The 24,914-nt window shown below is 41.6% G+C and overlaps 2 protein-coding genes across 2 annotated transcripts in view; one reads left to right on the forward strand and one right to left on the reverse strand.

Moving 5' to 3' along the window:
• Window positions 1-4,797: 4,797 nt before the first annotated feature.
• Window positions 4,798-24,914, forward strand: part of REEP5 (receptor accessory protein 5) — a 40,426-nt gene continuing 20,309 nt past the window's right edge. Inside the window, exons 1-3 of the mRNA XM_017527182.2 lie at window positions 4,798-5,234; window positions 6,047-6,140; window positions 24,154-24,292. Of these exons, the coding sequence (XP_017382671.1) occupies window positions 5,117-5,234; window positions 6,047-6,140; window positions 24,154-24,292 (351 nt within the window). The 5' untranslated portion in view covers window positions 4,798-5,116. The remainder of the gene's footprint in view (window positions 5,235-6,046; window positions 6,141-24,153; window positions 24,293-24,914) is intronic.
• SRP19 (signal recognition particle 19) overlaps window positions 6,802-24,914 on the reverse strand; it is a 55,808-nt gene continuing 37,695 nt past the window's right edge. Inside the window, exon 6 of the mRNA XM_017527185.2 lies at window positions 6,802-7,067. The gene's annotated coding sequence lies outside the window, so the exon portion shown is untranslated. The remainder of the gene's footprint in view (window positions 7,068-24,914) is intronic.

Here is a 24,914-nt window from a genome sequence, read left to right on the forward strand (position 1 = left end):
AAAAAAAAAAAGAAAAAAAAAGAAAAAGAAAACAACAACAACAAAAAAAAGTATTAAATTAGAGTCTCACTTGTGACTTTCAGTACATTCTACCCTTGATCTTAGCCAAGAGGCAGAGAAGCAACGATTATCAGTAAATTCTATAAAGCTGGTTAACATGATGTATACAATAGTTGGTGCTGTTTGGAGACAGTATATATTGTAATTTTTTTAGACTAATGGATTCTCACTTATAGTAGGGTGTTTTTGTTATGGCTGTGAATAAAGAGGTGTTAAGAAAAATGGTATGAAAAAAACAAAAACAAGTGTGTCCTCCCAAACCTTGTTCCAAATCCCCAAACACTAACTAGTTATAAATCTCCATCAGCATGGATTTTAGAGAGACTATCCTGGGTAAAAAGCAAAAGCCTATGTGGTCAAGTAATTCTTTCCTAACTGCATGGCAGAGCTCATCATAAAGAAAAAGTTATTTATGTCGTGAAAGGAAGAGGTACATCCTTGAGTCATCCAGTGTGGTAACAGCATGATTGAGGTCCAAGAGCCAGAGGAACATTCACCAAAACTCATCCAAAAAAGGCTGAAGGTCAGAGACTGGGGAGAGACAGGAAGCATTAAGAGACTGCTAAGTGATAAAGAGCTGCATAAATCAGCCGGCTGCATGTCAGAGAACAGCTTGACTTTGACCTGATATGTGTTTGTAGGTCAGTTCCTTGCCCACATCTGTGTATATCTGGAGGGTCCCTTTCACTTGGCCAGGGGTTAGTCAAGGATCATAGACAAAACTGAAAAATAAGCAGTTTTGTTTCCCTACTTTGTACCTTGGAAAAGACTACTTTTTAATCCTCAGGTAGTCTGAGGATTAGTGACCCCTGACTCGATGAAAATATGCTGTCAGCTCCTTCATACATACAAATTGTCTAACACAAAATAGGTGCTCAGTATACATTTTCTTTTCCTCCTTCTTTCCCATAGTCAAATTATTGATGAAAATGTGCTCTTATTTTTGCGAGAGCATTTTTATTTTCACATGTACCAAATCCTTGAATCAAAGGAATAGGACAAGATAGTATAATTTTGGGCATAAACTCTTGTTAATGTCTACTTAATTGATATATGTGTCCTTCAGATAGGCACTCTGGAAGTGCTTTATGTGGAATGTCTCATTTATTCCAACAACCATATGAAGTAGACACTAGCATTATCTTTGTTTTATGGGCTGAGAACAGTGGGGCATTTGGAGGTTGAGAACTTCCCCAAGAGTGCACAGCTAGTAGGTAAGGGAGCCAGGGTATCTGCTCCAGGGCCTGTGCTTTGACCCTGTGCCATGTCCTGGGATGGTGCTCGACGTGAGTGAAAGGATTTACACGAGCTGTCTGATCTCAACATGTTCATTCTTTCCAGGGACCTTAATGCTGGTTATGGGACCCACATGTAAGACTGGTGTAGTAGGCAGAATAATGACTTCCATCCCTACCCAAAAATGTCCATTCCCTAATACCCAAACCTGTGAAGATGTTAATTTGCATGGCAGAAGGGACTTTGCAGATGGGATTAAAGTTATATAGACTTTAAGATGGGGGAGATTATCCTGGATTACCTGGGTGGGCCCAATCTAATCACAGGAGTTCTCAAAGGTAGAAGTCGAAGGCAGATGGCTCAGAGAGATTAAATGAAAGAAAAAGGGAGAGACATTTGAAGTATGAGAGAGATTTGACTGCTGCTGGCAGTGGCTTTGAAGATGAGGAAGGAAATGGGGACTTGAGTCCTGTGACCACAAGAAACTGAATTCTGCCACAACCCAGTGAGCAAAAAAACACGGACCTTTCTTTAAGCCTCCAAAAAGGAACAAAGCCCTACAGATAGCACCTTGATTTTAACCCAGTGAGCCTGACACACAGCAGTGTAACAGAATAAAATTTGTGTTGTTTTAAGCCATCAAGTTTGGGATAATTTGTTACAGTAGCAATATAAATTTAATATAACTGCTCAGTTTCTTTTTCTTTTCTTTTTTTTTTTTTTTTTTTTAAGAGACAGGGTCTCACTCTGGTGTGATCATAGCTCACTGCAGTCTGAACCTCCCTGGCTCACGCCATCCTCCTGCCTTAGTCCCCTCAGTAGCTGAAACTGCAGGAGCATGCCATCATACCTGGCTAATTTTTAAAAAATTTTCTTACAGAGATGAGATCTCAATCTCCTGGGCTTAAGAGATCCTCCTGCCTTGGCTTCCCAAAGTACTGGGATTACAGGCATGAGCCATAGCACCTGGCCTGGTCAGTTTCTTTATTCATGTTGACCATATTTCTCTGGCGTCTCATCATGAAAGGAAGTGGGCAAAATGGTCTGACTCCTTCTGGTCCTTCTCTTACATAAAAAGAAAAGCAAAACTTTATGCCACCCTGTAGGCCATAAGCCTGACCAACATGGAGAAACCTCATTTCTACTAAAAATACAAAATTGGCTGGGCGTGGTGGTGCATGCCTGTAATCCCAGCTACTCAGGAGGTTGAGGCAGGAGAATCGCTTGAACCTGGGAGGCGGAGGTTGTGGTGAGCTGAGATCGTGCCATTGCACTCCAGCCTGGGCAACAAGAGCGAAACTCTGTCTCAAAAAAAATAAGAAGAAAAAGGAAAGAACGAAATTGCCAAAGTTGGCTGGATGCAGTAGTTCACACCTGTAATCCCAGCACTTTGAAAGGCCGAGGCAGGAGAATCACCTGAGGTCAAGAATTCGAAACCATCCTGGCCAACATGGTGAAACCCCCTCTCTACTAAAAATACAAGAAATAGCCGAGAGTGGTGGTGTGTGCCTATAATCCCAGCTACTCAGGAGGCTGAGGCAGGACAAACCGCTTACACCTGGGAGGCAGAGGTTGCAGTGAGCCAAGATCAGGCCATTGCACTCCAGCCTGGGCAACAAGAGCGAAACTCCATCCCCCACCCCCCAAAAAAAGAAAGAGATTGCCAAAGTAAACTGGTTCCAGGCCAGCCGTCTTCACAGCCACGAAAACAGATCTTGTCTATCTGGTTCCCAGGTCTAATAGCATCTGGCACACAGGATATATTTAGTAAATATGAGTAAGTGAATAGTCTGAGACTTTTGGCAGGGTTTTTATCTTCTGCATATCTTTCCTCTTCTATGAATGAGTCTAAGGTATACAGTGTTGATAGGATAAACTAGGATCCCATACTCCCCGAATCTGATTGTAATTTCCTAAAGGCAAAAATAATGTGATATTTTGCTATCTCAATTTTAGAGGCTGGGCATGGTGGCTCACGCCTGTAATCCCAGCATTTTGGGAGGCCGAGGTGGGAGGATTACTTGAGCTCAGGAGTTCAAGATCAGCCTGGACAACATGGTAAAACCCCATGTCTACAAAAAACACAAAAATTAGCCAGGCTTGGAGGCGTGTGCCTGTAGTCCCAGCTACTTGGGAGGCTGAGGTTGGAGGATGGCTTGAGCCAAGGAGGCAAAGGTTGCAGTGAGCTGAGATTGCACCACTGCACTCCAGCCTGGGTGACAGAACTAGACCCTGTCTCAAAACAAAACAAAACAAACAAAAAAAGATTTACACTTAGCTGTGCTTTTTTTCTTTCTTAAATAATTTAAACACTTTGCATTGAGTGCCCTTCTAAAAGCATTACAAATAGTAACTCACCTTATCATGATGAGAACTCTGTGAAATAGGTACTATTTTTATCCCTGTTTTACAGATGAGATGCCAGAAGCACAGAGAGCTAATGTACCTTGCCCAAAGTCACACAGCTAAATGACAGAGCTGGGATTTAGCTCATATAGAGTGAATCCAGAGATAGAACTCCATACATTATGCCTTACTATACTGCTTTGCCTCACCATTGGTTGAATGCTTAAGAAAAGAAGACATTTGGAATCTATGTCAGGAGAAAATTGAAAAGAGAGCAATTTTTACACAAAAAGAGGGAGCAATATTTACAGAAAGAAAGCCAAGGGCTGGGCACAGTGGCTGGCATCTATAATCCCAGCATTTTGGGGGTCAAGGTAGGAGGATTGCTTGAGCCCAATAAGTCAAGGCTCCAGTGAGCCATGATGGCACCATTGCACTAGATCCTGGACAACAGAGCAAGATCCTGTCTGGGAAAAAAAAGAAAGAAAGAAAAAAAGGAAGAAATCCAAATGAATAGTATGTTTCCAGATACTCCATGCATAGTTAATGTAGTACAAATATTGCCACTGCATGAAATGTAGTGACAGAAACCTAGGTTGATTTAAACATCTAACTTAAAGGGATTTTGCTCCTTTGCTAAAATAAATAAATAATAAATAAAACAATCAAATTTTGAGCCTGGGCGCAACCGCACATGCCTGTAATCCCAGCACTTTGGGAGGCCAAGTGGGCAGATTACTTGAGCTCACAAATTTGAGACCAGGCTGGGCAACATGGCTCCACAGAGAGAATTTGGATACTTTCCTCGGCATCAGACAACAAGGCAACGCAACCCCACCATAAAAAAAATTTAACCCAGGGCTTTTTTGGAAAAGGTGTACCGCAGGGAGGATATGTTAGATTTATTCGAGAGTCTTTTCAAGGCAACGATTGTCTGTAGGTGAGAAAAACTGCCGAGTTAAGGCAAAGAGGGAGAAAGCAGGCCTGCATCCAAAGAGTTTTTCAGGATGCTCATACGTTTCCATTTTTTAGATCAAAAATGCCTTAGCAGGTTTAGCATAGCAAAGTAGGTGCCAAACTCGTCTCATTAAATTTCAGGCGGGAGCAACAAAGACGCCTGCCTCCTTTCTGCCTGGCTTTTTGCAATAGGCCTATTTGAGAAGGGGGCCCTCAAGAGACACAAAATACATGTCCCTGCACCACACCCTTTTTACTCCGCAATGAGTTAAGGCTGTCAACAGCCAGGCCACCTCGCTGCGCCCGCGGAGGTGCAGGCCCGCCCCTCCCGGGTGTGGCGCTGTCCGCGGGACGCGGGGCGGGGGAGGAGGGGCGAGCGGAGGCCGGGCGGGGCGAGCAGAGGCGAGCGGAGGACGCGTAGACGCGCAGCGGTCCCCGCCTGCCACCGCCCCGCTGCAGTCCCCGCTCCAGTCCACCCGGCGTTAGGAGCAGCCCGGGCGGCGCGACGGTCACCGCCATGTCTGCGGCCATGAGGGAGAGGTTCGACCGGTTCCTGCACGAGAAGAACTGCATGACTGACCTTCTGGCCAAGCTCGAGGCCAAGACCGGCGTGAACCGGAGCTTCATCGCGCTTGGTGAGTGGCCTGGGCTCGCCGCCGCTGGCCGGGCCCCGGGAGCCGCCGCTGCCACAGCTGCTGGGAAGGAAGCGGGAGAGGACTCGGGAGAGGTGGAGTCGGAGACAGACGGGACTAGCAGCATCCTCAGAGACCAGGCTGGCCTCCCGGAAAGCGCGGGGATCAGAGACCCCGCCGGGGCGGCCGGTACTGAGGGTCGCGGGGCTGGAGGGCAGCGGCGGCGCTGGGCGCTGGCAGCTGGAAAGGCCGGCGCTGACGTGTCCGCTCCGCGGCTGGGCGCCCTGTTCCCGCGGTCCCGCACGGTGGCCGCGGACGGCGGGGCCCCTGCGGGCGGGTGAGGTGACGGAGGTAGCCGGTCCTATCCGACCCTCGGTGAAGCTCCGCCTGGGGAGGGGCGCCCCCTCGGGTGGGCGGGGGCTGCTGTTGCAGAGGGTGCGGGAGTCCGGGCCTCTCGGGACGCTACCCGCGGACCGCAGCTTCCAGGGCTGGGGCGCTGCCCCACGGGCCCTGCGAGAGGGCGGACGGGGGTGCCCCGGACCTTCCCGGACGCCCAGGGTTGTTGCGCGAAGCGCCGGGGCCCCTTGCGGGAGGTAGGAGAAACACAAAGGTGGTAGCTGCGTGGTATCCCCAGACTTCAAGGCAGGGCTCCGCGGACGCGCAGGCCCAGCCTTGGTGTGGTTTGTTTTTCTCGCTCCTTTAATCGAGTCGGGAGGAAAACGCCTAGAACAGGCCCAGCCTCGCGGTGTGGGCGGCGGCTGTGCCGCATAAGCGCCTCTTGCCGCCCAACCTACTTCTCTCCTTGTGGTCCCCAGGTGTCATTGGACTGGTGGCCTTGTACCTTGTGTTCGGTTATGGAGCCTCTCTCCTCTGCAACCTGATAGGATTTGGCTACCCAGCCTACGTCTCGTAAGTCACACACCCTGCAGCCCTCCCCTTCCCTCCCCGCCCACTCCCCGGGCTGTTGCGGTAGACTGCACATCTGCATTTCCCAGGAGGAAAGTGAAGGGTTGGGGGTACTGTTCAGCTTTTTGGAAATTTAAGTTAATCCCTATCTCCTGACAATCAGCCTAAAGGTATTTTCATTAGATTATGCTGGTGACCAGTGTCCTCTCTCTTTGGCACACTAAATGGAAAGCGCTACCACTCTGTCGTCCTGCCTTTACTGGTGGGAGGATCTCAGAAGGTACAGGGAGGTGAGCACTTCTTTCTAGTAATTATTTTAATGAATATTTCACCATATATAAATGTACCTAGAGAGTAAAACCCCATCAATTAGGTTTTCCTTAATTTATAATTGTGTTAATTCATACATTAGGGAGAAGTTTATTATTATTATTTTGAAAAAGCCACGCATTACAGGCAAACTTGGGAAATGCTTACCGTAGTATAAAAACAAAAACAAACATTTAAAAATGCTCCATAACAAGGCCGGGCGTGGTGGCTCATGCTTGTAATCCCAGCACTTTGGGAGGCTGAGACGGATGGATCACCTGATGTCGGGAGTTGGAGACCAGCCTGACCAACACGGTGAAATCCGCCTCTAAAAAAAAAAATAAATAAATTTAATTAATTAAAAAAAATTTTTTTTAATGCTCATAATATAGCTCATTGGTTATATGTGATTCATTTACATAATTGAGCTAATTAAAAATGAATTTTTGTGATTAGGATCTGAATTTATTACCAAGTATTTATTTTTGATTCTACAGTTTCACTTTTCCATTCGTTCAGGTAGGAATTATTCCTCTCCACAAATGAATTTTGTTTTGCTCTACAGTTCTTTCCAAGAAAATCAGTGGGTTTTGCCTTCATTCAGTTGGTCTCTGCTACTTTCTTCAACCATAGGTGTAAAAATAAAGGAAGAAAAAATTTCAACTAGGAGGCTAAAACACAGATAACACATTATTACACCTTTTGTTTGTAACTAGTCAGGCTAGAATTTAGTCTATGACTACAAGAGAAGAAACATGTTTTAGAAGTTAGCTCTGATTTGAATAATTAAATTGCAGTTACCTAAGTAGTATTTACTGTGTTAGTTTGGTAAAGACACTTAGTCATATCCAGAAAGTTTACCTACTGAAAGGTAGCCACCCCTGAGGCCTACCCTAGGCTCTGCTTTATGGAGGAGGCTCAAGGAAAAATGGGATTGTGTGCACAGTATAAAGCATACAGACCCCCATGAGCAAACATTCAGTCAGTGTTACATTAGGCTAATTAAGTCTGTTCATTGCTTAACCAATATGATTGTATAACTGTCCAAAAGAAAGAAAAGTTTGAAAATGGTGCTCTTTAGTAGCATCAAAATCCAAAGTGTGACCTATGATCACTTAGTCTGTTTGGGCTGCTATAACAAAATACCTTAGACTGGGTAATTTATGAACAACAGAAATTTATTGCTCACAGTTCTGGAGGCTGGGAAATCCAAGACCAAGGCACCAGCAGATTTGGGTCCGTGAGGGCTTGCTTCCTTCTTCAAAGTTGGTATCTTCTCACTGCTTCCTAACATGGTCAAAGGGGCCAACAGGCTCCCTCAAGCCTCTTTTATAGGACACTAATCCCATTCATGAGGGCAGAGCTCTCATGTCTTTTCCTTTTCTTTTTTTCTTTTTTGAGACAGAATCTCTCTGTCACACAGGCTGGAGCACACTGGTGCAATCTTGGTTCACTGCAACCCCTGCCCTCAAGTTCAAGCAATTCTCCTGCTTCAGCCTCCCTGGTAGCTGGGATTACAGGCATGCACTACCACGCCTGGGTACTTATTGTATTTTTAGTAGAGATAGGGTTTTGCCATGTTAGCCAGGCTGATCTTGAACTCCTGACTTCAAGTGATCCACCAAGTACTGGGATCCTGGCCAAGCCTTCATGTCTTAATTGCCTCCTAAAGGCCCCACTATTTAATACTAACAACATTGGGTAATAGGCCCCAGCATATGGTTGTTGGGGGAACACAATATTCAAACCATAGCAGTCACCTTTGTTTTAATTATTCTCCATACCTCTTGTAACTCTTATGCTCCCCAGCCAGAGTTATTTTTTAAAATACCGGTTAATCTATTTAGCAAAAATTAAATGCCAGTCACATGCAGGGCAATGTGGTAGCACTTTAGATATGGCAAGAAATAAGGTAGACTTGCTCTCTGTCCTTTTTGTTTGTTTTTTGAGAAAGAGTATCGCTTTTGTTGCCCAGGCTGGAGTGCAATGGCGCCATATTGGCTCACTGCAACCTCTGCCTCCAGGTTCAAGCGATTCTCCTGCTTCAGCCTCCCGGGTAGCTAGGACTACAGGCGTGCACCACCATGCCCAGCTAATTTTTTATTTTTAGTAGAGACCAACATGCTTTCACCATGTTGGTCAGGCTGGTCTTGAACCCTTGATCTCGGGTGATTCATTCACCTCTGCCTCCCAAAGTCATGGGATTACAGGCATGAGCCACTGCGCCCAGCCTCTCTGTCCTTTTTGAATGAGCAGTCTATCCAGGCAAGAAATAGGCAAAGTAGTGAGTGTGTGGTAAACCCTCTAAAGTAAATAAACAGCTCTGGTAGAGAATAACAGGAAAGAGCCTCTTCAGCTATTCATCTGAGATACTAGGACTTAAGGAATGAGAAGGGGCCAGGCAAGAGCAGAGCCAGGCAGAGGGAGGAGAATATGTCAGGCCCTGAGGCAGCAGACAGCTTAGCTCTGTAAGCAGAGTGGTGGGGGAGGCACCAGAGAGGTGCAGGCGCCAGCAGGCAGGGCCAGTGGTGGAAGTGTGCATTTCATTCCAGATGGTTGTAGGGAGTTTGCATTTTTTGATTGTCTTAGATGGGCTTTAAATAGGGGATGACACGATACAATTTATGTTTTAAGGTCACTTTGGCTGCTGTGACCTCTGGAAGGAGTTGGTGATCTTGCCAAACTATTGCCAGAAATTTCCTTCCTTTCTCACCTTTCGGCTTTTGCTCTTGCTGTTTCCTCTTTTTGGGCCATCACAGGAAGGGGAGTAGTGTCAGTATTGGGTAAAGAGACTGCAGGATGCAAAGAAGAAATTTGGAAAAGCTCACTGGGTTTCCTAGCTTTTCTTATGACTCACTCCCTTTGGAAGTTTGCAAGTGAAGCTCAGGTGCACCTGGCTCCTGGTCAGGGTCTGTGCTGGAGCATGTGGATGGTTGAAGACTTGGCCAGTGCTCACTGGGGAGCAACCAGTACCACCTTATTGTATACTCCCCTTCCTACTGGTTATTCTTTCTGTGTGCATAATTTCCCTTTGAGCTCTTTGAGAACAAGGCCTTTAATCTCTGACTTCTAGTTTCTAGAATTTTTGGCCACCCTATATACGCAATTCAGAATCTAATTCCAGCCTTCCTTTTATCAAGAACTGTTGACATAATTACCTTAATCTCCTTAGTTTCCTCTATTACTGATAACAGGAGACAGACCACTAGATAATAATAGAAATCTCTATTATAAAGATAGACCTCCCCCCATTGCTGAGATACAACTTAGATACTTATAAATTGTACACTTTTAAAGTATACAGTTCAGTGGCTAGCATGTTCACAGAGTTGGATAACCATCACCACTGTCTAATTCCAAAACATTTTTATCACCCCAAAGGGAATCCATTACCAATCACTCCCTCTTTCTCCTACCCAGCTCCTGGGAACCACTAATCTGCATTCTGTTTCTACAAGTTTGCCTATTCTGAGCATTTCAGGTAGATGGAATCATAAATATAGGGCCTTTAATGTCTGCTGCAGCCCTGCTTTTAATGGGATTTCACAAATAAGAGTCCTCTGGAGGGTATATGCTGTGCTGCACCCTCATACGTGAGCCAGTCCTCCTGGTGCAGTCCCTCCACTGTGGGCACTAGTGACTCAGGGTCCTAGTCCTATACTTGCTCCTTTGTACAAATAGAATTGTGAAGCAAACTCTAATGACTTTATCCTCTATTTAAGGAAAGGGGGAAGGTTTGCTTTCTGTCCTACCCAGCAACCTTTTTGTTTAAAATTCTATAAAAATGTCTATTACTTTTCTCTCTTTATTTCATATTTTCCTTAAGATTTGGGGGCTGCCACCCAGAGTTGGGCCTTAGAGATCAAACACGTAGTACAGTTCCTTTAGTTTTAAACTGACAATTCAGGGACAGAGAAAGGTGGAGTGTGTTTCTCAAGGTCACACAGAGGCCAGGCTTGGTCTGGAACCCTGTTACTACACAGGAATGTAAAGTACATTTAGGCATATTTTAGTGACAATCTTGGAAAGATTAAATATATTTAAGGAGCTGGGCATGATGGCTTACATCTGTAATCTCAACACTTTGGGGTGCTAAGGCAGAGGGCTTGCCAGGAGTTCAAGACAAGCCTGGGCAACACAGCCAGACCCCATTTCTCTAAAACATTTAAAAATTAGCCAGGTGTAGTGGCATGCACCTGTAGTACTTGGGAGGCTGAGGCTGGAAGATTCCTTGAGCTTAGGAGTTGGAGGCTGCAGTGAGCTATGATCACACCACTGCACTCCATCCCAGGCAACAGATGAAACCCTGTCTCAAAAGTTTTTTAAGAACTGAATTGAAGGGCCAGTTGCAGTGGCTCACGCCTGTAATTCCAGCACTTTGGGAGGCCGAGGCAGGTGGATAACCTGAGGTTCAGAGTTTGAGACCAGCCTGACTACTATGGTGAAACCCTGTCTCAAAAAANAAAAAAAAAAAAACAGGGGACTCTATGTTTAGGTCCCCTTCCACGAACATTCCCTTCGTGGAAGCTGTTTTTCTCTCTCCTGGATTTCCCCTCTGAAGTCCCCTTCCACACACACTCGTGGAAGCCTGTCTTTCCCTCCTAAACTCCATCTCTCTCTATTCCCTTCCATTCAGTGTGGAAGCTGCTTTCCTCTCCTGGATTCCATCTTTCTGGATTCTCTCATTCACTGTGATACTTAGCTGTTTCTTTCTCCTTCTCCTGTTTCTCTCTCTCTTTAAATAAACCTAACAAATATATATATATATATGTTAGGTGTATATATATATATGTTAGGTTTATACATATATATATATATATAGAAGAACTGAATTGAATATGTTTAGAGTCCAGCACTATATATTTAATCTTTTGAAATCAACACTTCAGAAATCTCATGCCCAGTTCTGTGATGTGTCATTTTATTTTCTGTGTGTCCTCACCAGCCATTTTAAGCTTTTGCTGCTGGTGTAAAGAGTTATATTGCATTTAGCTCTTTGCATGGCTCCTGAAATCTGTGCAGCATTTTATTTAAGAGACACGTACATATCTAAGTGCTTTGCAAATATAGCTCATTTAATCCTCATAACAACTCTATTATGTAAATGCTATGATTATTCCCATTTTTACAGATGAGGAAACACAGAAGGAGAATTTGAATAACTTGATCAAGGTCTCACAACTAGCAGGTGATGAAACTGGTATTTAAACCCCAGCATGAACTGGCTCTGAAGTTCATGCTTTTAATGATTATGTTATACTGCCTCCCTTGTGCCTCTTTGAATATCCCACAGATACATACCATAACCTTATGTAGAGAGGAAAATTGAACTATTGATGTAGGCTTTTTAAAAAAATCAGTGTGACCCTGTCAATACATTACCTTTGTGCAGTGTATTTTTCTCCTCTTCAATAAGGTACTGCCATCCCAAATCATGTATCTGCACACACAGGCATTGACTGTGTTTTGTAGACATTAGTTAGAATATGTTGCTAACAATTTCTTTATCTTGTTATCTGTTTTGTAGTTTTGACTTATGACAGCGGAGGCTTGCTCTGTTTTACTAGCACAAGGCCACCTGAAAATGGCACACTGAACTGGATTTCCCAGGGGAATGCAGCATTGCCTTTAGTTCTGTTTCAAGAGGCCGTGTATCTCAAGGGGAGATGTTTGGGGATGACCCCTATGGAGGTCAGATCAGAAAAGGATGGTGAGGGGGTAAATTTGAAGAAGAAAAAAAAAACAATGAAAAGATCTACAAGAGTTGTAACACAGTTAACCACAAGTAAAAGCAACAGCATCCTCTTAGCTAATGATGCCCAGCACACAAAGGGAGGACACATTCTGGGAAAAAAAGGTTAAAAAGAGTTGCAGTCTACTTGCATAAGGTATGCAATGACAGACTCCTAAAGAGGTTTATTACCCAGAGGAGACTTTGAGAAAGTCGCCATGGTGTGAATGACAATTGTGAACACTTTGTTTTGCAGCTAGTCATTGGAAGTAGAGCTAAGTTTCCTTAACAGTACTGGAGAATGTGTACTTGTAGTTTTCTTCTTGAACTCATTAGTAAGGGGTGTATTTGTTTTCTTGTTGGTTTTTTTTTTTTTTTTTTTTGATCTTATTTTTTTTTTATTACTTTTTTTTTTTTTTTTCTTTTTTACTCATGGGAACTTTGGAGCAGCCATATTTTCTACTAAGCTGCTTATGTTCCCATTACACTAGCTTTTCTGTCTGCATCTATATGTTCTTTGTTAAAGTGTTTAAGAGCAGAGCAATGCATGCCTTCGTGTTGCCTTCTGGAGTAGTATGAAGCACAAGCCAATGTGGCCTTCTGGCCAATCTGGACTTAGATAAAAAATATAACTGGCATTCTGCAAATTACCCCTTAAGTAATTTACTGAAACGTTTAAATCTTTAATTTACTTAATTTAAATCTGAAATCTTAAGCATTTAAACATTTAACCTTTGTCAACTTTTTTAATGTCCTTGTTTTTACTTAAAATTACGGCTAAGAGGCTGAACTCTTTTAAGATGAAAGTGTTGTGAAGAAATGAAAAAGTAACAAAAATAGCCTTATAACAATTTGTGTGGCTATTTTATAAAATAATGACAGCCAGCATTTCAGTTAAGGTTCCCCTCCTTGCCTGTGTCATAAAGAAAATAAAGTTTTGAAAATCAAGGAAGATGAATGATGTAAATTATTTATTCATAATCTGAGTTTCTGGGCTCTAAAGGGGTTGTAGAGGAGGATCTCATTTCTATTACTCTGTTCTGGAATGTTCCTTATGAACTTTTTTTTTCTCTTTATGAAGGCCCTAGAGATTTAGTCTATTTGTCCTTCTTTTTGTCATAGCCTCCCTCATCTCCCTCTGACCTGGACTGTTCTTTTTCAGGACAGACTTTGAATGAGGACTCGGTTTTCAACTTATGTTAAGGTATTTAGTGGTAATTCATAACATTAATAATTAATTTTGGAGAAATATGAATATGGCAGAAGTTTTAAAACAATTTCAAAATTATGAATGAAATTACTTTTTGTAGCAGCTGGAATATAAGTGGGGGCTGTAGAAATGTACCCTGACTTCATCCTGTCACTTGCACACTTTCCTGATTCCTGGGAGTGGAACTTATCAGTCACTCCAAGTCATGTGACTGCTATATATATCCTGCAGCCTCTGACAGACCTGGTGATCTAGTTAAGGGACCACTTACATGTCAGAGGTAACTCTACACTGCTGTCCACATCTAAGGTGGCCCTCCTTTACCTAGGAAAAGGCTGCATAGGTGGTTCCCCATGTAAGTTGTGAGGGTACTTGAGGTTAAGTTAAACTTTATGATACCAATCTGCACAGATATTTGTAGAACCACTAATTTTATTGACAAAGGGTTGTCCCAGTAGGATATGCTTCTGCTCCTTTATTGCTTCTGGCATTAATCTTTTTTTTTAATTGTACTTTAGGCTCTGGGGTACATGTGCAGATCATGCAGGATTGTTGCATAGGTACATACATGGCAATGTGGTTTGCTGCCTCCATCCCCCCGTCACCTATATCTGGCATTTCTCCCCATGTTATCCCTCCCCAACCCCACTGTCCCTCCCCTAGGTCCCCACAACAGACCCTCGTGTATGATGCTGCCCTCCCTGTGTCCATGTGCTTTCATTGTTCAACATGTGGTGTTTGATTTTCTGGTCTTGTGTCAGTTTGCTGAGAATGATGGTTTCCAGATTCATCCATGTCCCTACAAAGAACATAAACTCAATGTTTTTTATGGCTGCATAGTATTCCATGGTGTATATATGCTGCATTTTCCTTGTCCGGTCTATCATTGATGGGCATTTGGGTTGGTTCCAGGTCTTTGCCATTGTAAACAGTGCTGCAATGAACATACGTGTGCTAATCTTTTTTACCATTAATCTATCAAACAGTTTTTTTTAGAGGGCTGGTGGAGAGGCTGAGATGGGTGGATTGCATGAGTCCAGGAGTTTGAAACTAGTCTGGGCAACATGGTGAAACCCCATCTCTTCAAAAAATACAAAATATTAGCACACGCCTGTAGTTCCAGCTATTTGAGAAGCTCAAGTGGGAGAATCACCTGAACCTGAGAAAGTCAAGGCTGCAGTGAGCTGTGTTCATGCCACTACACTCAGCCTGGGTGACAGACTGCACTCATGCCAATGCACTTACTGTCTCAAAAACACACACATGAAAAAACAAATAGTTTTTTAAAAAATAAAACAGTTGTATGCATTCAGTTTTCAGTTATAAAATGTTAGTTAAAAGGGGTCTTAGAGACTAAGCTTCTGGGGTGATAGCCACCTTTAACAGATGTGGAAATCAAGGCCATAAACACAGATCACAAGTGTGTTGGGACCAGTTCAGTCCTAAGCGTAGGGATGTCTGAGTCCCCTGGCCTGTGTCCTGTCAACATTCCACATTGTTATATTTGACTGTGACCAACTATTCCATTTTGCATTTAAAAACAAAATGGTAGACAGTGGTAAATGAGATTACTGTAATTAAACACCAAAAGATTTGACCACTGAATGACTGCTTTTATATATATATATATACTTCATCCTCCATTATAGGTATTCTGTAGTCTCATCTTAAACTTTTTTTGTTTTGTTTTGAGACAGGGTCACACTCTGTCACCCAGTCTGGAGTGCAGTGGTGCAGTCATGGCACACTGTAGCCTTGACCTCCCGGGCTTGAGCTATCCTCATACCACAGACTCTGTAGTCTTTCTTTTTCTTTTCTTTCTTTTTTTCTTTTTGAGACAGAGTTTATCTCTTGTTGCCCAGGCTGGAGTGCGATGGTGCAATCTCAGCTCACTGCAACCTCTGCCTCCTGGGTTCAAGCAGTTCTCCTGCCTCAGCCTCCCAAGTAGCTGGGATTACAGGCATCTGCCACCATGCCTGGCTAATGTTTTTATTTTTCGTAGAGACAAGGTTTCACCATGTTGGCCAGGCTGGTGTCATGAACTACTGATCTCAGTTGATCCACCCGCCTTGGCCTCCCAAAGTGCTGGGATTAAAGGCATGAGCCATCACCCCCAGCCAATCTTTTATAAGTCTTTCTTGTTCTGTCTGTTGGTTGTCTCTCTTGCTTTAAAAAGTTACTCACATACTCTGCAGTGAAAAAGATATGTAACTTTCTGATCACCCATAGCTTCCTACCTTCTTTTTTTCTATGAAGGAGAAAAATCTTTTCCTTATTGACATGGAAACAAACTAGTGTTTATGTCTTAAAATGTCTGATTCTTTTTTCCTTCTTATTTGAGGTACTGATCATAGGAAAACCATTTTGAATTACTAGGAATTCCTATATCACACTCTCTGATAAATACAGCCAAAAGCAATCCCATGCACGGTGGGCATGGAGGATGGTCAAGTTATGTATTTGCCATAACAAAAAGAATTATAAACATTATGGTCCATGTTCTTCATATTAAATTTTCAAAGAATCTATCTTGACCTCAAATATTTGCTATTAAACATAAGTTACCATATTAAAAGTAAAATATAAAGCAGATGGACCAGAAGATGATCCAATAGCACATCATAAAGCTTTTTATCCATAAATTTGGATAAAATTAAAATATATATGGATATAAATGGATATATACATATATATATATTTTAGTGAACTGTTGTTTTTTTTTTTTTTACACTGTTAGTCTCTGGTAAAACAGTTGATATTGGTACAACTTGTTTGAATAATAAAGCCAATGCTGTGAAGACATACTATTACTTAATTTTATGTCATTTGGCTAGTTTGAATTGTAGCAACTGAGTTACTTATGAACCATGTACAGTATAGGTAGTATATACTTAAGTGTCTTGGGATTGAGTAGTCATAAGCATGTGTATATGGAGCTGATTATTACCTCTTGAGCAAACAAAATTAATTTTTTTACAAAATTAAATTTTCTCATATGTAAAAGGTGGGGATAGGGTACCGGAGAGTTGGAATAACATATGTCAAATGTTTAGGACAAATCAGGTAGTCTGTAAGTTCTTAATTAAGGGCAGTTAGTTTCATTAACATAGAGGAAAATTGACTTAATAATAGTCATAGTTCTTTAACTTTGTGTCATTAAGCTTTTAATTGATTTAAGGAAAAACCTTCCAAACAGTATTTTCTTTCATTTAGTTTTTCACTTTTATTTTTTGTTCCTTGTATTATTTTTTTCCTGTACTTAAATCAGCTGAAGACATCATTATTTAAACAACAATAAAACACAATAAAGTTTTGTTCTTCCAAGTTATAATATGTGATATGGCCAGTGGTTTCATTCTGTATTGGTACAATGGTATATATGTTCCTAAACATTGAGTATAATTTGGACTAACAATTTTTTTTTTCTTTTTTTTGAGATAGAGTTTTACTCTTGTTGCCCAGGCTGGAGTGCAATGGCATGATCTCGGCTCACCACAATTGCCTCAGCCTCCTGAGTAGCTGGGATTACAGGCATGCGCAGCAATGCCCAGCTAATTTTGTATTTTTAGTAGAGATGAGGTTTCTCCATGTTGGTCAGGCTGGTCTTGAACTCCGAGCTCAGGTGATACACCAGCCTCAGCATCCCAAAGTGCTGGGATTACAGGCATGAACTACCACACCCAGCGGACTAACAATTTTTTAATATTAAATTAAATCTTATGCACAAGAAATATGAACTTGGTCCTAAAAAAGGTAAGAACTCAAATCAGAAATATAAATAAGTTGTACAGTTTACATATAAAAAAGCATTTTGGCTCAGTGTGGTGCAATCTGGGAGGCTGAGGCGGGCGGATCACCTGAGGTGCGGAGTTTGAGACCAGCCTGACCAACATGGAAAAACCTTGTCTCTACTAAAAATACCAAAAAATTAGCCGGGTGTGGCGTCACATGCCTGTAATCCCAGCTACTCGGGAGGCTGAGGCAGAAGAATCACTTGAACCCGGGAGGCGGATGTTGTGTTGAGCCAAGATCATGCTTGGCTCAGGTACTCCAGCCTGGGCAACAAGAGTGAAACTCTGTCCCAAAAAAAAAAAAAAAAAAAAAAAAAAAAAGAAAGGCATTTTGATCTATTTTGCATAGTAAGAACAAAATAGATCTGAATTAAAATCATGTAAAAGTGGATGTTTTCCCAGATGATTTATTATGTCTGAAATAATTTGAAAAATAGTATGGAAGGTTATGTCTTTCCTGTCTCCCCCTCCAAATAAGCATTAGCTGTAAGTATTTTGAAATATTAATTGATAGATGAAACCTCAGCAAGAGAAGAAGAGCAGTTTTTGACCAGTATCAAGATAATTAACCTAAGCTTAGCTTAGAAAGCTTTTGGTGTTGCTGCACACTTTTTATGTCAATTCAGTGAGCTGCAGCCACTTACAGTGGCCTGAACAATAATGACCTTGAATTATCTCATGTAAAAAGTCTGGAGGTTGAAATTTCAAGGCAGTACAGCAGAAATTTATGCTCTTTTTCCAGTGACCTTGGAGTATAATCTTTTTTGCCCCTGCCTGTTTCCTCAACATACAGCAAGATTGTTGCCATATAGTGCTAAGGTCTTCAAGAGCAGGAAGTTGGAAGACCTTTTATTTGTGAGCCTCTCTTATTTTATTAACAGAGGAAAATTTTGTCCCAAAGCCTTCTATCATATTTCATTTTCTGTTTCATTGTTCAGAACTGTGTGGATACCCTTAATTCCAAGGGTGCTAAGAAAGTTAGTATCTAACAAAAGGCAATGGGATTACCATGGTGGGTTTTGTACCAACCTTGATTTATCCCCTAGGCCTGAGGCAGGAGTCTAGCTTCCCTGAGTCAAGGCAGATCTGCCAGGTACAGGTACATAAAATCAGGGCTCTGTGGGTGAGTAGAAAGAGGAAGGACTGGCTAACTGATAGGCAAGGAACAGTGTCTGCTGTTTCCTTGAGCAGTGATAGTGACCCGTTGTTATAATAGGATTTCTGAAGCAGCAGTGTTATTGTGAAAATCTGATGATGCTGGTGACCATCATTCAACAGTCAGTAGTTAACTGTCAGGTAGTGTACAATGGTGAGACTGAGCTGCAGATACAAATTTGGAAGTTATTAGCATATACATGGTATCTAAATTTATGGGGACAGATACTCTCTCTAGATCAAAACAACCAAAATGGCATGATGGTAATAAAATAGTTTTAAAACTCTGGTATTACAGAATGCCTAGGTGGTAAGTGAATTTTTTTCCTCTTTTTGTTTTTAAATGGATCTTATTTTTTAGAAAAATTTTAGGTTCACAGTGAAATTAAGCAGAAGATATAAAGATTTCCCACATACCCACTACGCCTACACGTACACAGCCTCCTCTACCATCAACATCCCCTATCAGAGTGGTATTTTTTTTGAGATGGAGTCTTGCTCTGTCACCTAGGCTGGAGTGCAGTGGTGCGATCTTGGCTCACTGCAACCTCTGCCTCCCGGATTCAAGCAGTTCTCCTGCCTCAGCCTCCCCAGTAGCTGGGACTACAAGCATGCACCACTATGCCTGGCTAATTTTTGTATTTTTAGTAGAGATGGGGTTTTTCCATGTTTGCTAGGCTGGTCTTGAACTCCCGACCTTAAGTGATCCAACTGCCTCGGCCTCCCAAAGTGCTGGGATTACAGGCGTGAGCCACCACACCCACTAAAAACATCTTTTTTTAAACAAAAAATTAGAATTCACTCTTTACACTCAACACTGTATCTTGGACATCTTTCCCTATTAATACCCTTTTTAAAGGCTTCAGAATATTTCATTATATGGATATGTCAAAATGTAAATACTGTATATAAAATACACATGCTCTGTAACCTTTTAGTTTAATGAGTTAAAATGAGTAAAATTCATTTAAATATAACTCCTTTCTTTACATTTCATTTTGTCTATAAAATGTAGAATTTAAACTAGTTCATCTCTGAGATGTCTTCCAACTCCACACATGGATGAATCCTAATTCTGCTCAATTAATTTTAGAGCTGCCAGCTGCTCCCACAGTTGTGCCAACCATCCTCTGCACTGTAGTCGTGCCTCTGCTGCTCACCCATCCCTGGCTTCTCTTGATATCTGCTTAGGGGAAGCAAAGTGCTGCCCCAAAACATGGTAGGTGGCTCAGGAGAGAGAATAAGGAAGCCATAGCACTGGGCCTAGGTAGCCAGATTTTAGAACAGTGGTGAGAATATGACAGTAAGGAGTGCAGAGAGCAGTAAGACTGTGGTGTCTGTCCACAGAAGCTGTTATTTGGGTGTGTCTTCTGGAAGTTCTGAACGCAGGGTCAGTGTGTCTGCCAGAGGATGAGGAGGTACTAGAGAGAGAGGAGCCTGTAAAACAGTGGACCAGGCCTGTGGAGAGAGTGGTAGGAATCGTTGCCAGTTGCCATGGGGTCATTTCAGAACTCCTCTGGGGGTTAGCTAGGGGTGAAATGAACTGTGCAGGTTGATGTTCCAGCTAGACAGTTACAGGGCTTTTAGATGCAGTTCTTGAAATCTTAGTGACCAGTTTTATTTTAGTATCGTTATCTTCAATCTTTTTATAAATTTGAGAATATTCAGATGAGGGTTCTAGATCATTAGAGTTGACTTATTCTAATTTTAGTAGAGACATTATTCAGTTTGCCTTCTATGTCCAAATTTTCTTCTCTTTTGGCCTCTTACTCATTACTGGAAAGGGGTAGCTGCCCTCTGGCTACAGCTGATTATTCCCAAACTGGCCATTTAGATTTCCTTTCTTAGAACAAGTAGGGGAGGTGCTGTGAAGACTGGAACTTTGAGCTGGTTTCCAAGCACAGTTCTGCATTATGATCACCTGCATAGCCTTGTAAGCACAGCTGAATTACTAAGTCTGAAGAAGAACCCAGGCATGTGTATTTTTAGTAAGTTCTCTAGACGGATGTGGATGATCATCCAAGTCTGAGGACCAGTGGACTAGGACACCAACTCAGAACACCATCCTGTTCACTTCTGATAGTTCCCTGCTGCACACCCAGGTGAGTAGGGTGGAGGGGAGACCGGACCTCCAGGGATCTGGACATTAAGACTATGACCCTTCCTCCTATTTTTCTGCTCTGTGACCAGTTTAACCTTTCTCTGGGGTCCCCTCCAAAAGTAAGATTGTGACCTCCTATTATATGTATCTTAATTCAATAAATATTAAATTCTTACTTTGTACCAGACATTTTGCTAAATGCTATGCAGCTTGCCACTGAATTGTTCTCTTAGGAAAACAACATAGAATAGTGAACAAAGCGCAGGCTTTGGAGTTAGTTTTAGGTGTAAATCTGATTCTTGCTACTCGTAGCTGGGTGCCCTGCTCATGTTATTTCTCTTCACTAAGCCTGTTTCTTCCTCTCAAATACAGGAACAGTACCTATCCCTCTCAGCTATTATGAAGGTTAAATTAAATAATTATTAGGTTTCTACCTCTCCATTCTATGGCTTGGCCATTTTGGTTAGGCTTCAAGGGATATAAGAGCATAGACCATATCTTACGGTTTCATGAATCCTCTATGTTGTCTAAATTGCTACCTCTTTATTCTGATACACCAAGTTGGAATATGATTCATAAATGTAAAAGGCAGTAGAGGGTATTGTTGGAGAATCACTGAACTTGACAAGGAAGTCTATTCAGAAGGTATATAACTAGTCTGGGCATGGTGGCTCATGCCTGTAATCCTAGTACTTTGGGAGGCTGAGGCAGGAGGATCACTTGAGCCCATGAATTTAAGACCAGCCTGGGCAATGTGGCAAAACCCTGTCTCTATAAAAAAGTACAAAAGTTAGCCAGTCATGATGGTGTGCACCTGTAGTCCCAGCTACTGGAGAGGCTGATGTGGGAGGATGGCTTGAGTCCAGGAGGTTGAGGCTACAGTGAGCTCTGATCATACCACTGTGTGCCAGCCTGGGTGATAGAGCAAGACCCTGTCTCAATCAATCAATCGATATTTTTAAAAAAGATATATAAGTAAATAGCATTCAGAAAACCTCAGTTTTAAGCTTTTTTCTTCTTTCACCATGACTACATTGGGCACTTCACCTTTTTGAACTTCAGGTTCCTGAGTGAGCTAGACCATCTGTTCCCTTTTTTCTTGTTTTGGGTATTTTATGATTGTTATGACACATAAAGACATTTTTTTTAAATGAACACTGTGCTATTTTAAAATAATAACTAAATGGCTTCAATAATATGAGAAGACCTATTAAAAAAATCTCTTCAGCTTAATAGACTGTGGTTCTTTTCCTGGCTTCCTTCATGTGCCTTGGTCTTCTACAAAGTTGTGATCAATGTATGCATTCAATTTGAAGTTCTTTCATTTCCATCTTTCAATGTTACTATATGGTTTTCTACTATATTAACATGGGGACTTTTGAATTCATATTGTAGATATGAATTAAAATTTTTTTTTTATTCCTAAAAGAGCTGAACGGTTAGGTTTTCTGTTTTTCAATCTGTGGAACCTGACTAACATTTAAAAAATAATGAAATGAATGGAACTTAAAATAGCAGAATGGTTTCAGGAAACATCTATTTCAGTTTATATTTTTATATGAAGATGTATGTTTACTGGATCACGATGTTCACTGGATCACTTACTAAAAGTTGCGGCTAAAAGAATTTAAAAGACACTGAATTAAGTAATAATGACAGTCCCATCACATTTTGAGTTTTCATGTCATATTCTAGAAAAGACTGTTTAATTCCCAGGTATGTCCTGAGAGTTCCTTCCTTTGGAAGTACATAGTAGGTTTTTTAGTCATAAAATGCTTTGGTTCACAAAACTAAGACCTTACGTGAAATGTAACTATGTATCTCCTCTGTCCAGAATGAATGTACAGGAAACAAATTGTTATTATACTAATAACTAAATAAATCCACTTAAATATGGATAAGCCATACTATACCAAATGAAACACAGTGGGGGCAGAAATCGTATACATAAAGGGTATACTGTGTTCTTTGGTTAACGTGCTTGCCTACACTTTTCCTTTGGCCTTCTATTAGCCAGCTTCTATCTGAAGGAAGCTAAAAAAAGACAGACTGTGTGCATACATTACAAGCCATTTTTTAATAATCAGCTCTCTTAAATTCATTTTATATGATTCCTATACTCTGAAAAATTTGGGGCCAGGTGTGGGAGCCATCACATGGCACTTTGGGAGGCTGAGGCAAGATTGCTTGAGGCTAAGAGTTTGAGACCAGCCTGGCAACATAGTGAGACCTTGTCTCTACTAAAAATTTAGAAAGTAGCTACGTGTGGTGGTGTACACCTGTAGTCCCAGCTACTTGGGAGGCTGAGGTGAGGGGAATTACATGAGCACAGAAGTTCTAGGTTGCAGTGAGCTATGATTGTACAACTGCATTCCAGCCTGAACAAAGAGACCCTGTCTCAAAAAAATAAAAATTTTGCCTAGTCTTGAAGTTCAGAGCAACATTCACTTTATCACTTGTGCCTATGTCTTCCTCATTAGTAATCTTCTCATTGAGCTATTTTTCTCCTTTGGTTATTTTTTGAAACTCACATAGCTGCTTCCAATTAACTGTATAAGGACTTTCTTAGTGAGTGACCCAGCATGATTTAACAGTCTCTTTGGGGAGCTGATTTTATGGAGCAGCCAATGCATTTGTTTTTTTGAAAATTTTTTATTTCAATAGGTTTTTGGGGAACAGGTGGTGTTTGGTTACATGGTTAAGTTTTTTAGTGGCGATTTCTGAGATTTTGGTGCACCCATCAACCAAGCAGGGTACACTATACCCAATGTGTAGTTCTTTTATCCCTCACCCCACTCCCACCCTTTCCCCTGAATCCCCAAAGTCCGCTGTATCATTCCTATGCCTTTGCGTCCTCATAGCTTAGCTCCCTGCCAATGTATTTTCAGTCATTAACCTGTCTCATAGGCTAAACAAGATTCAGAGTTCTTTTAGTTTACTCTTTCAGTCCAACTCAGTTATGATAAACATATAGATCTGTTAGGATAGGATAAGAAATTACAGAGCTTCAGGTTTAAAATGAGATTCCTAGGACTGAAGGAAATGTCTGTGATTTGGAAGAGGGAATGATTTTAAATTTATTTCCATCCATTTGCAGAATGAATTTTGTTTAAGCAATAGTTAGGGTTGGGAAAGTCCTGTTATTAATTGAGGAGGGGAGGAAGTCCACAGCCTGTGGATCAGATAAAGACATTCCGAGCTAAATGAACACCACGTTGTTTGTTTTCACTCACTTACTATAAAATATGCTGTGGATTTTTGGCAGTGCCTAACCTGTGTACCAAATATTGCTTTATGGGAAATTCCTATTAAATTCAATCATTAAAAGCACATAAGAAGTTGGTTATCATAAGAGAATTCTTCCTGATATATCCCTGGTGGCAGGACCCAGCTTGAGAGTGGAAATTGCTCTAGTTTCCAATCACTGGTGGTATATTCTAGGTCTTTGGGGGAGGCCTTACAGGATGGAGATACAGGGTAGTGACAGCTAGTGCTGCTTTCTCTGGTGACCAGGAGACTAGAAACAAGTGGTTATAATGGCTTGTCCCAATATCCACATTGCTTTGAGTCTTTAAGCTATACTCTTGCATCTAGTGACACAGTGCCTACATGTACCTGAGTTTCTCAGTGGTATTGGAGGACAGGCTATGAAAGTGTGTTTGAAAATGTTTCATTGATATCTTACTAAATGGTATACTTTCTTTTGTACTGCCTTTCAGAATTAAAGCTATAGAGAGTCCCAACAAAGAAGATGATACCCAGTGGCTGACCTACTGGGTAGTGTATGGTGTGTTCAGCATTGCTGAATTCTTCTCAGATCTCTTCCTGTCATGGTTCCCCTTCTACTACATGCTGAAGGTATGTTGGTTTTCCTTACCACTAAAACTCCATCTCAGGAGCTGTATAGAAGAAGTAGGAATAAATGCTTGAATGTTGTACATCTGTGACTCTGTCTCAGATTATGAAGAAGACAGGCCTGGGCAACAGAGCAAGACCCTGTCTCAAAAAAAAAAAAAAAAAAAAATCTCTTCAGTTGGACTTTACAGTATACTTATTCTTGAAGGTTTTTATTTCCCCTGGAATTAATAATTGTTATTTGTAGCATCCTTATTTCAGTTTGTCCTACTTATTCTACATTTCTGTGTACTTTCTTTTTAAATGTTTATTTACTTTTTAAAAAATGTACATTTTTATAGAGAGGAGGGCTAGCTTTGTTGTCCAGGCTGGACTTGAACTCTTGGGCTCAGGCAAGCCACTTGCCTCGGCCTCCAAGTAGCTGGGACTAAATAGGCACACACCACTGCAGCTGGCTACTCTTTTAAACATTTTTATCTAAAGAAATATAGATATAGGAAATTAAATATAGGAAGCTCCATCACCCCAACCACCATCACAAATGGTAGAATCTTGAGTTTTAGTTCTGGCTAACTGCGGATATATATTTCTTTTCTTTGGTGTTAGCCTTTTTTTTTTTTTTTTA

This window comes from Cebus imitator, unplaced genomic scaffold (assembly GCF_001604975.1).
Source record: "Cebus imitator isolate Cc_AM_T3 unplaced genomic scaffold, Cebus_imitator-1.0 Scaffold46, whole genome shotgun sequence".
NCBI lineage: Eukaryota > Metazoa > Chordata > Mammalia > Primates > Cebidae > Cebus > Cebus imitator.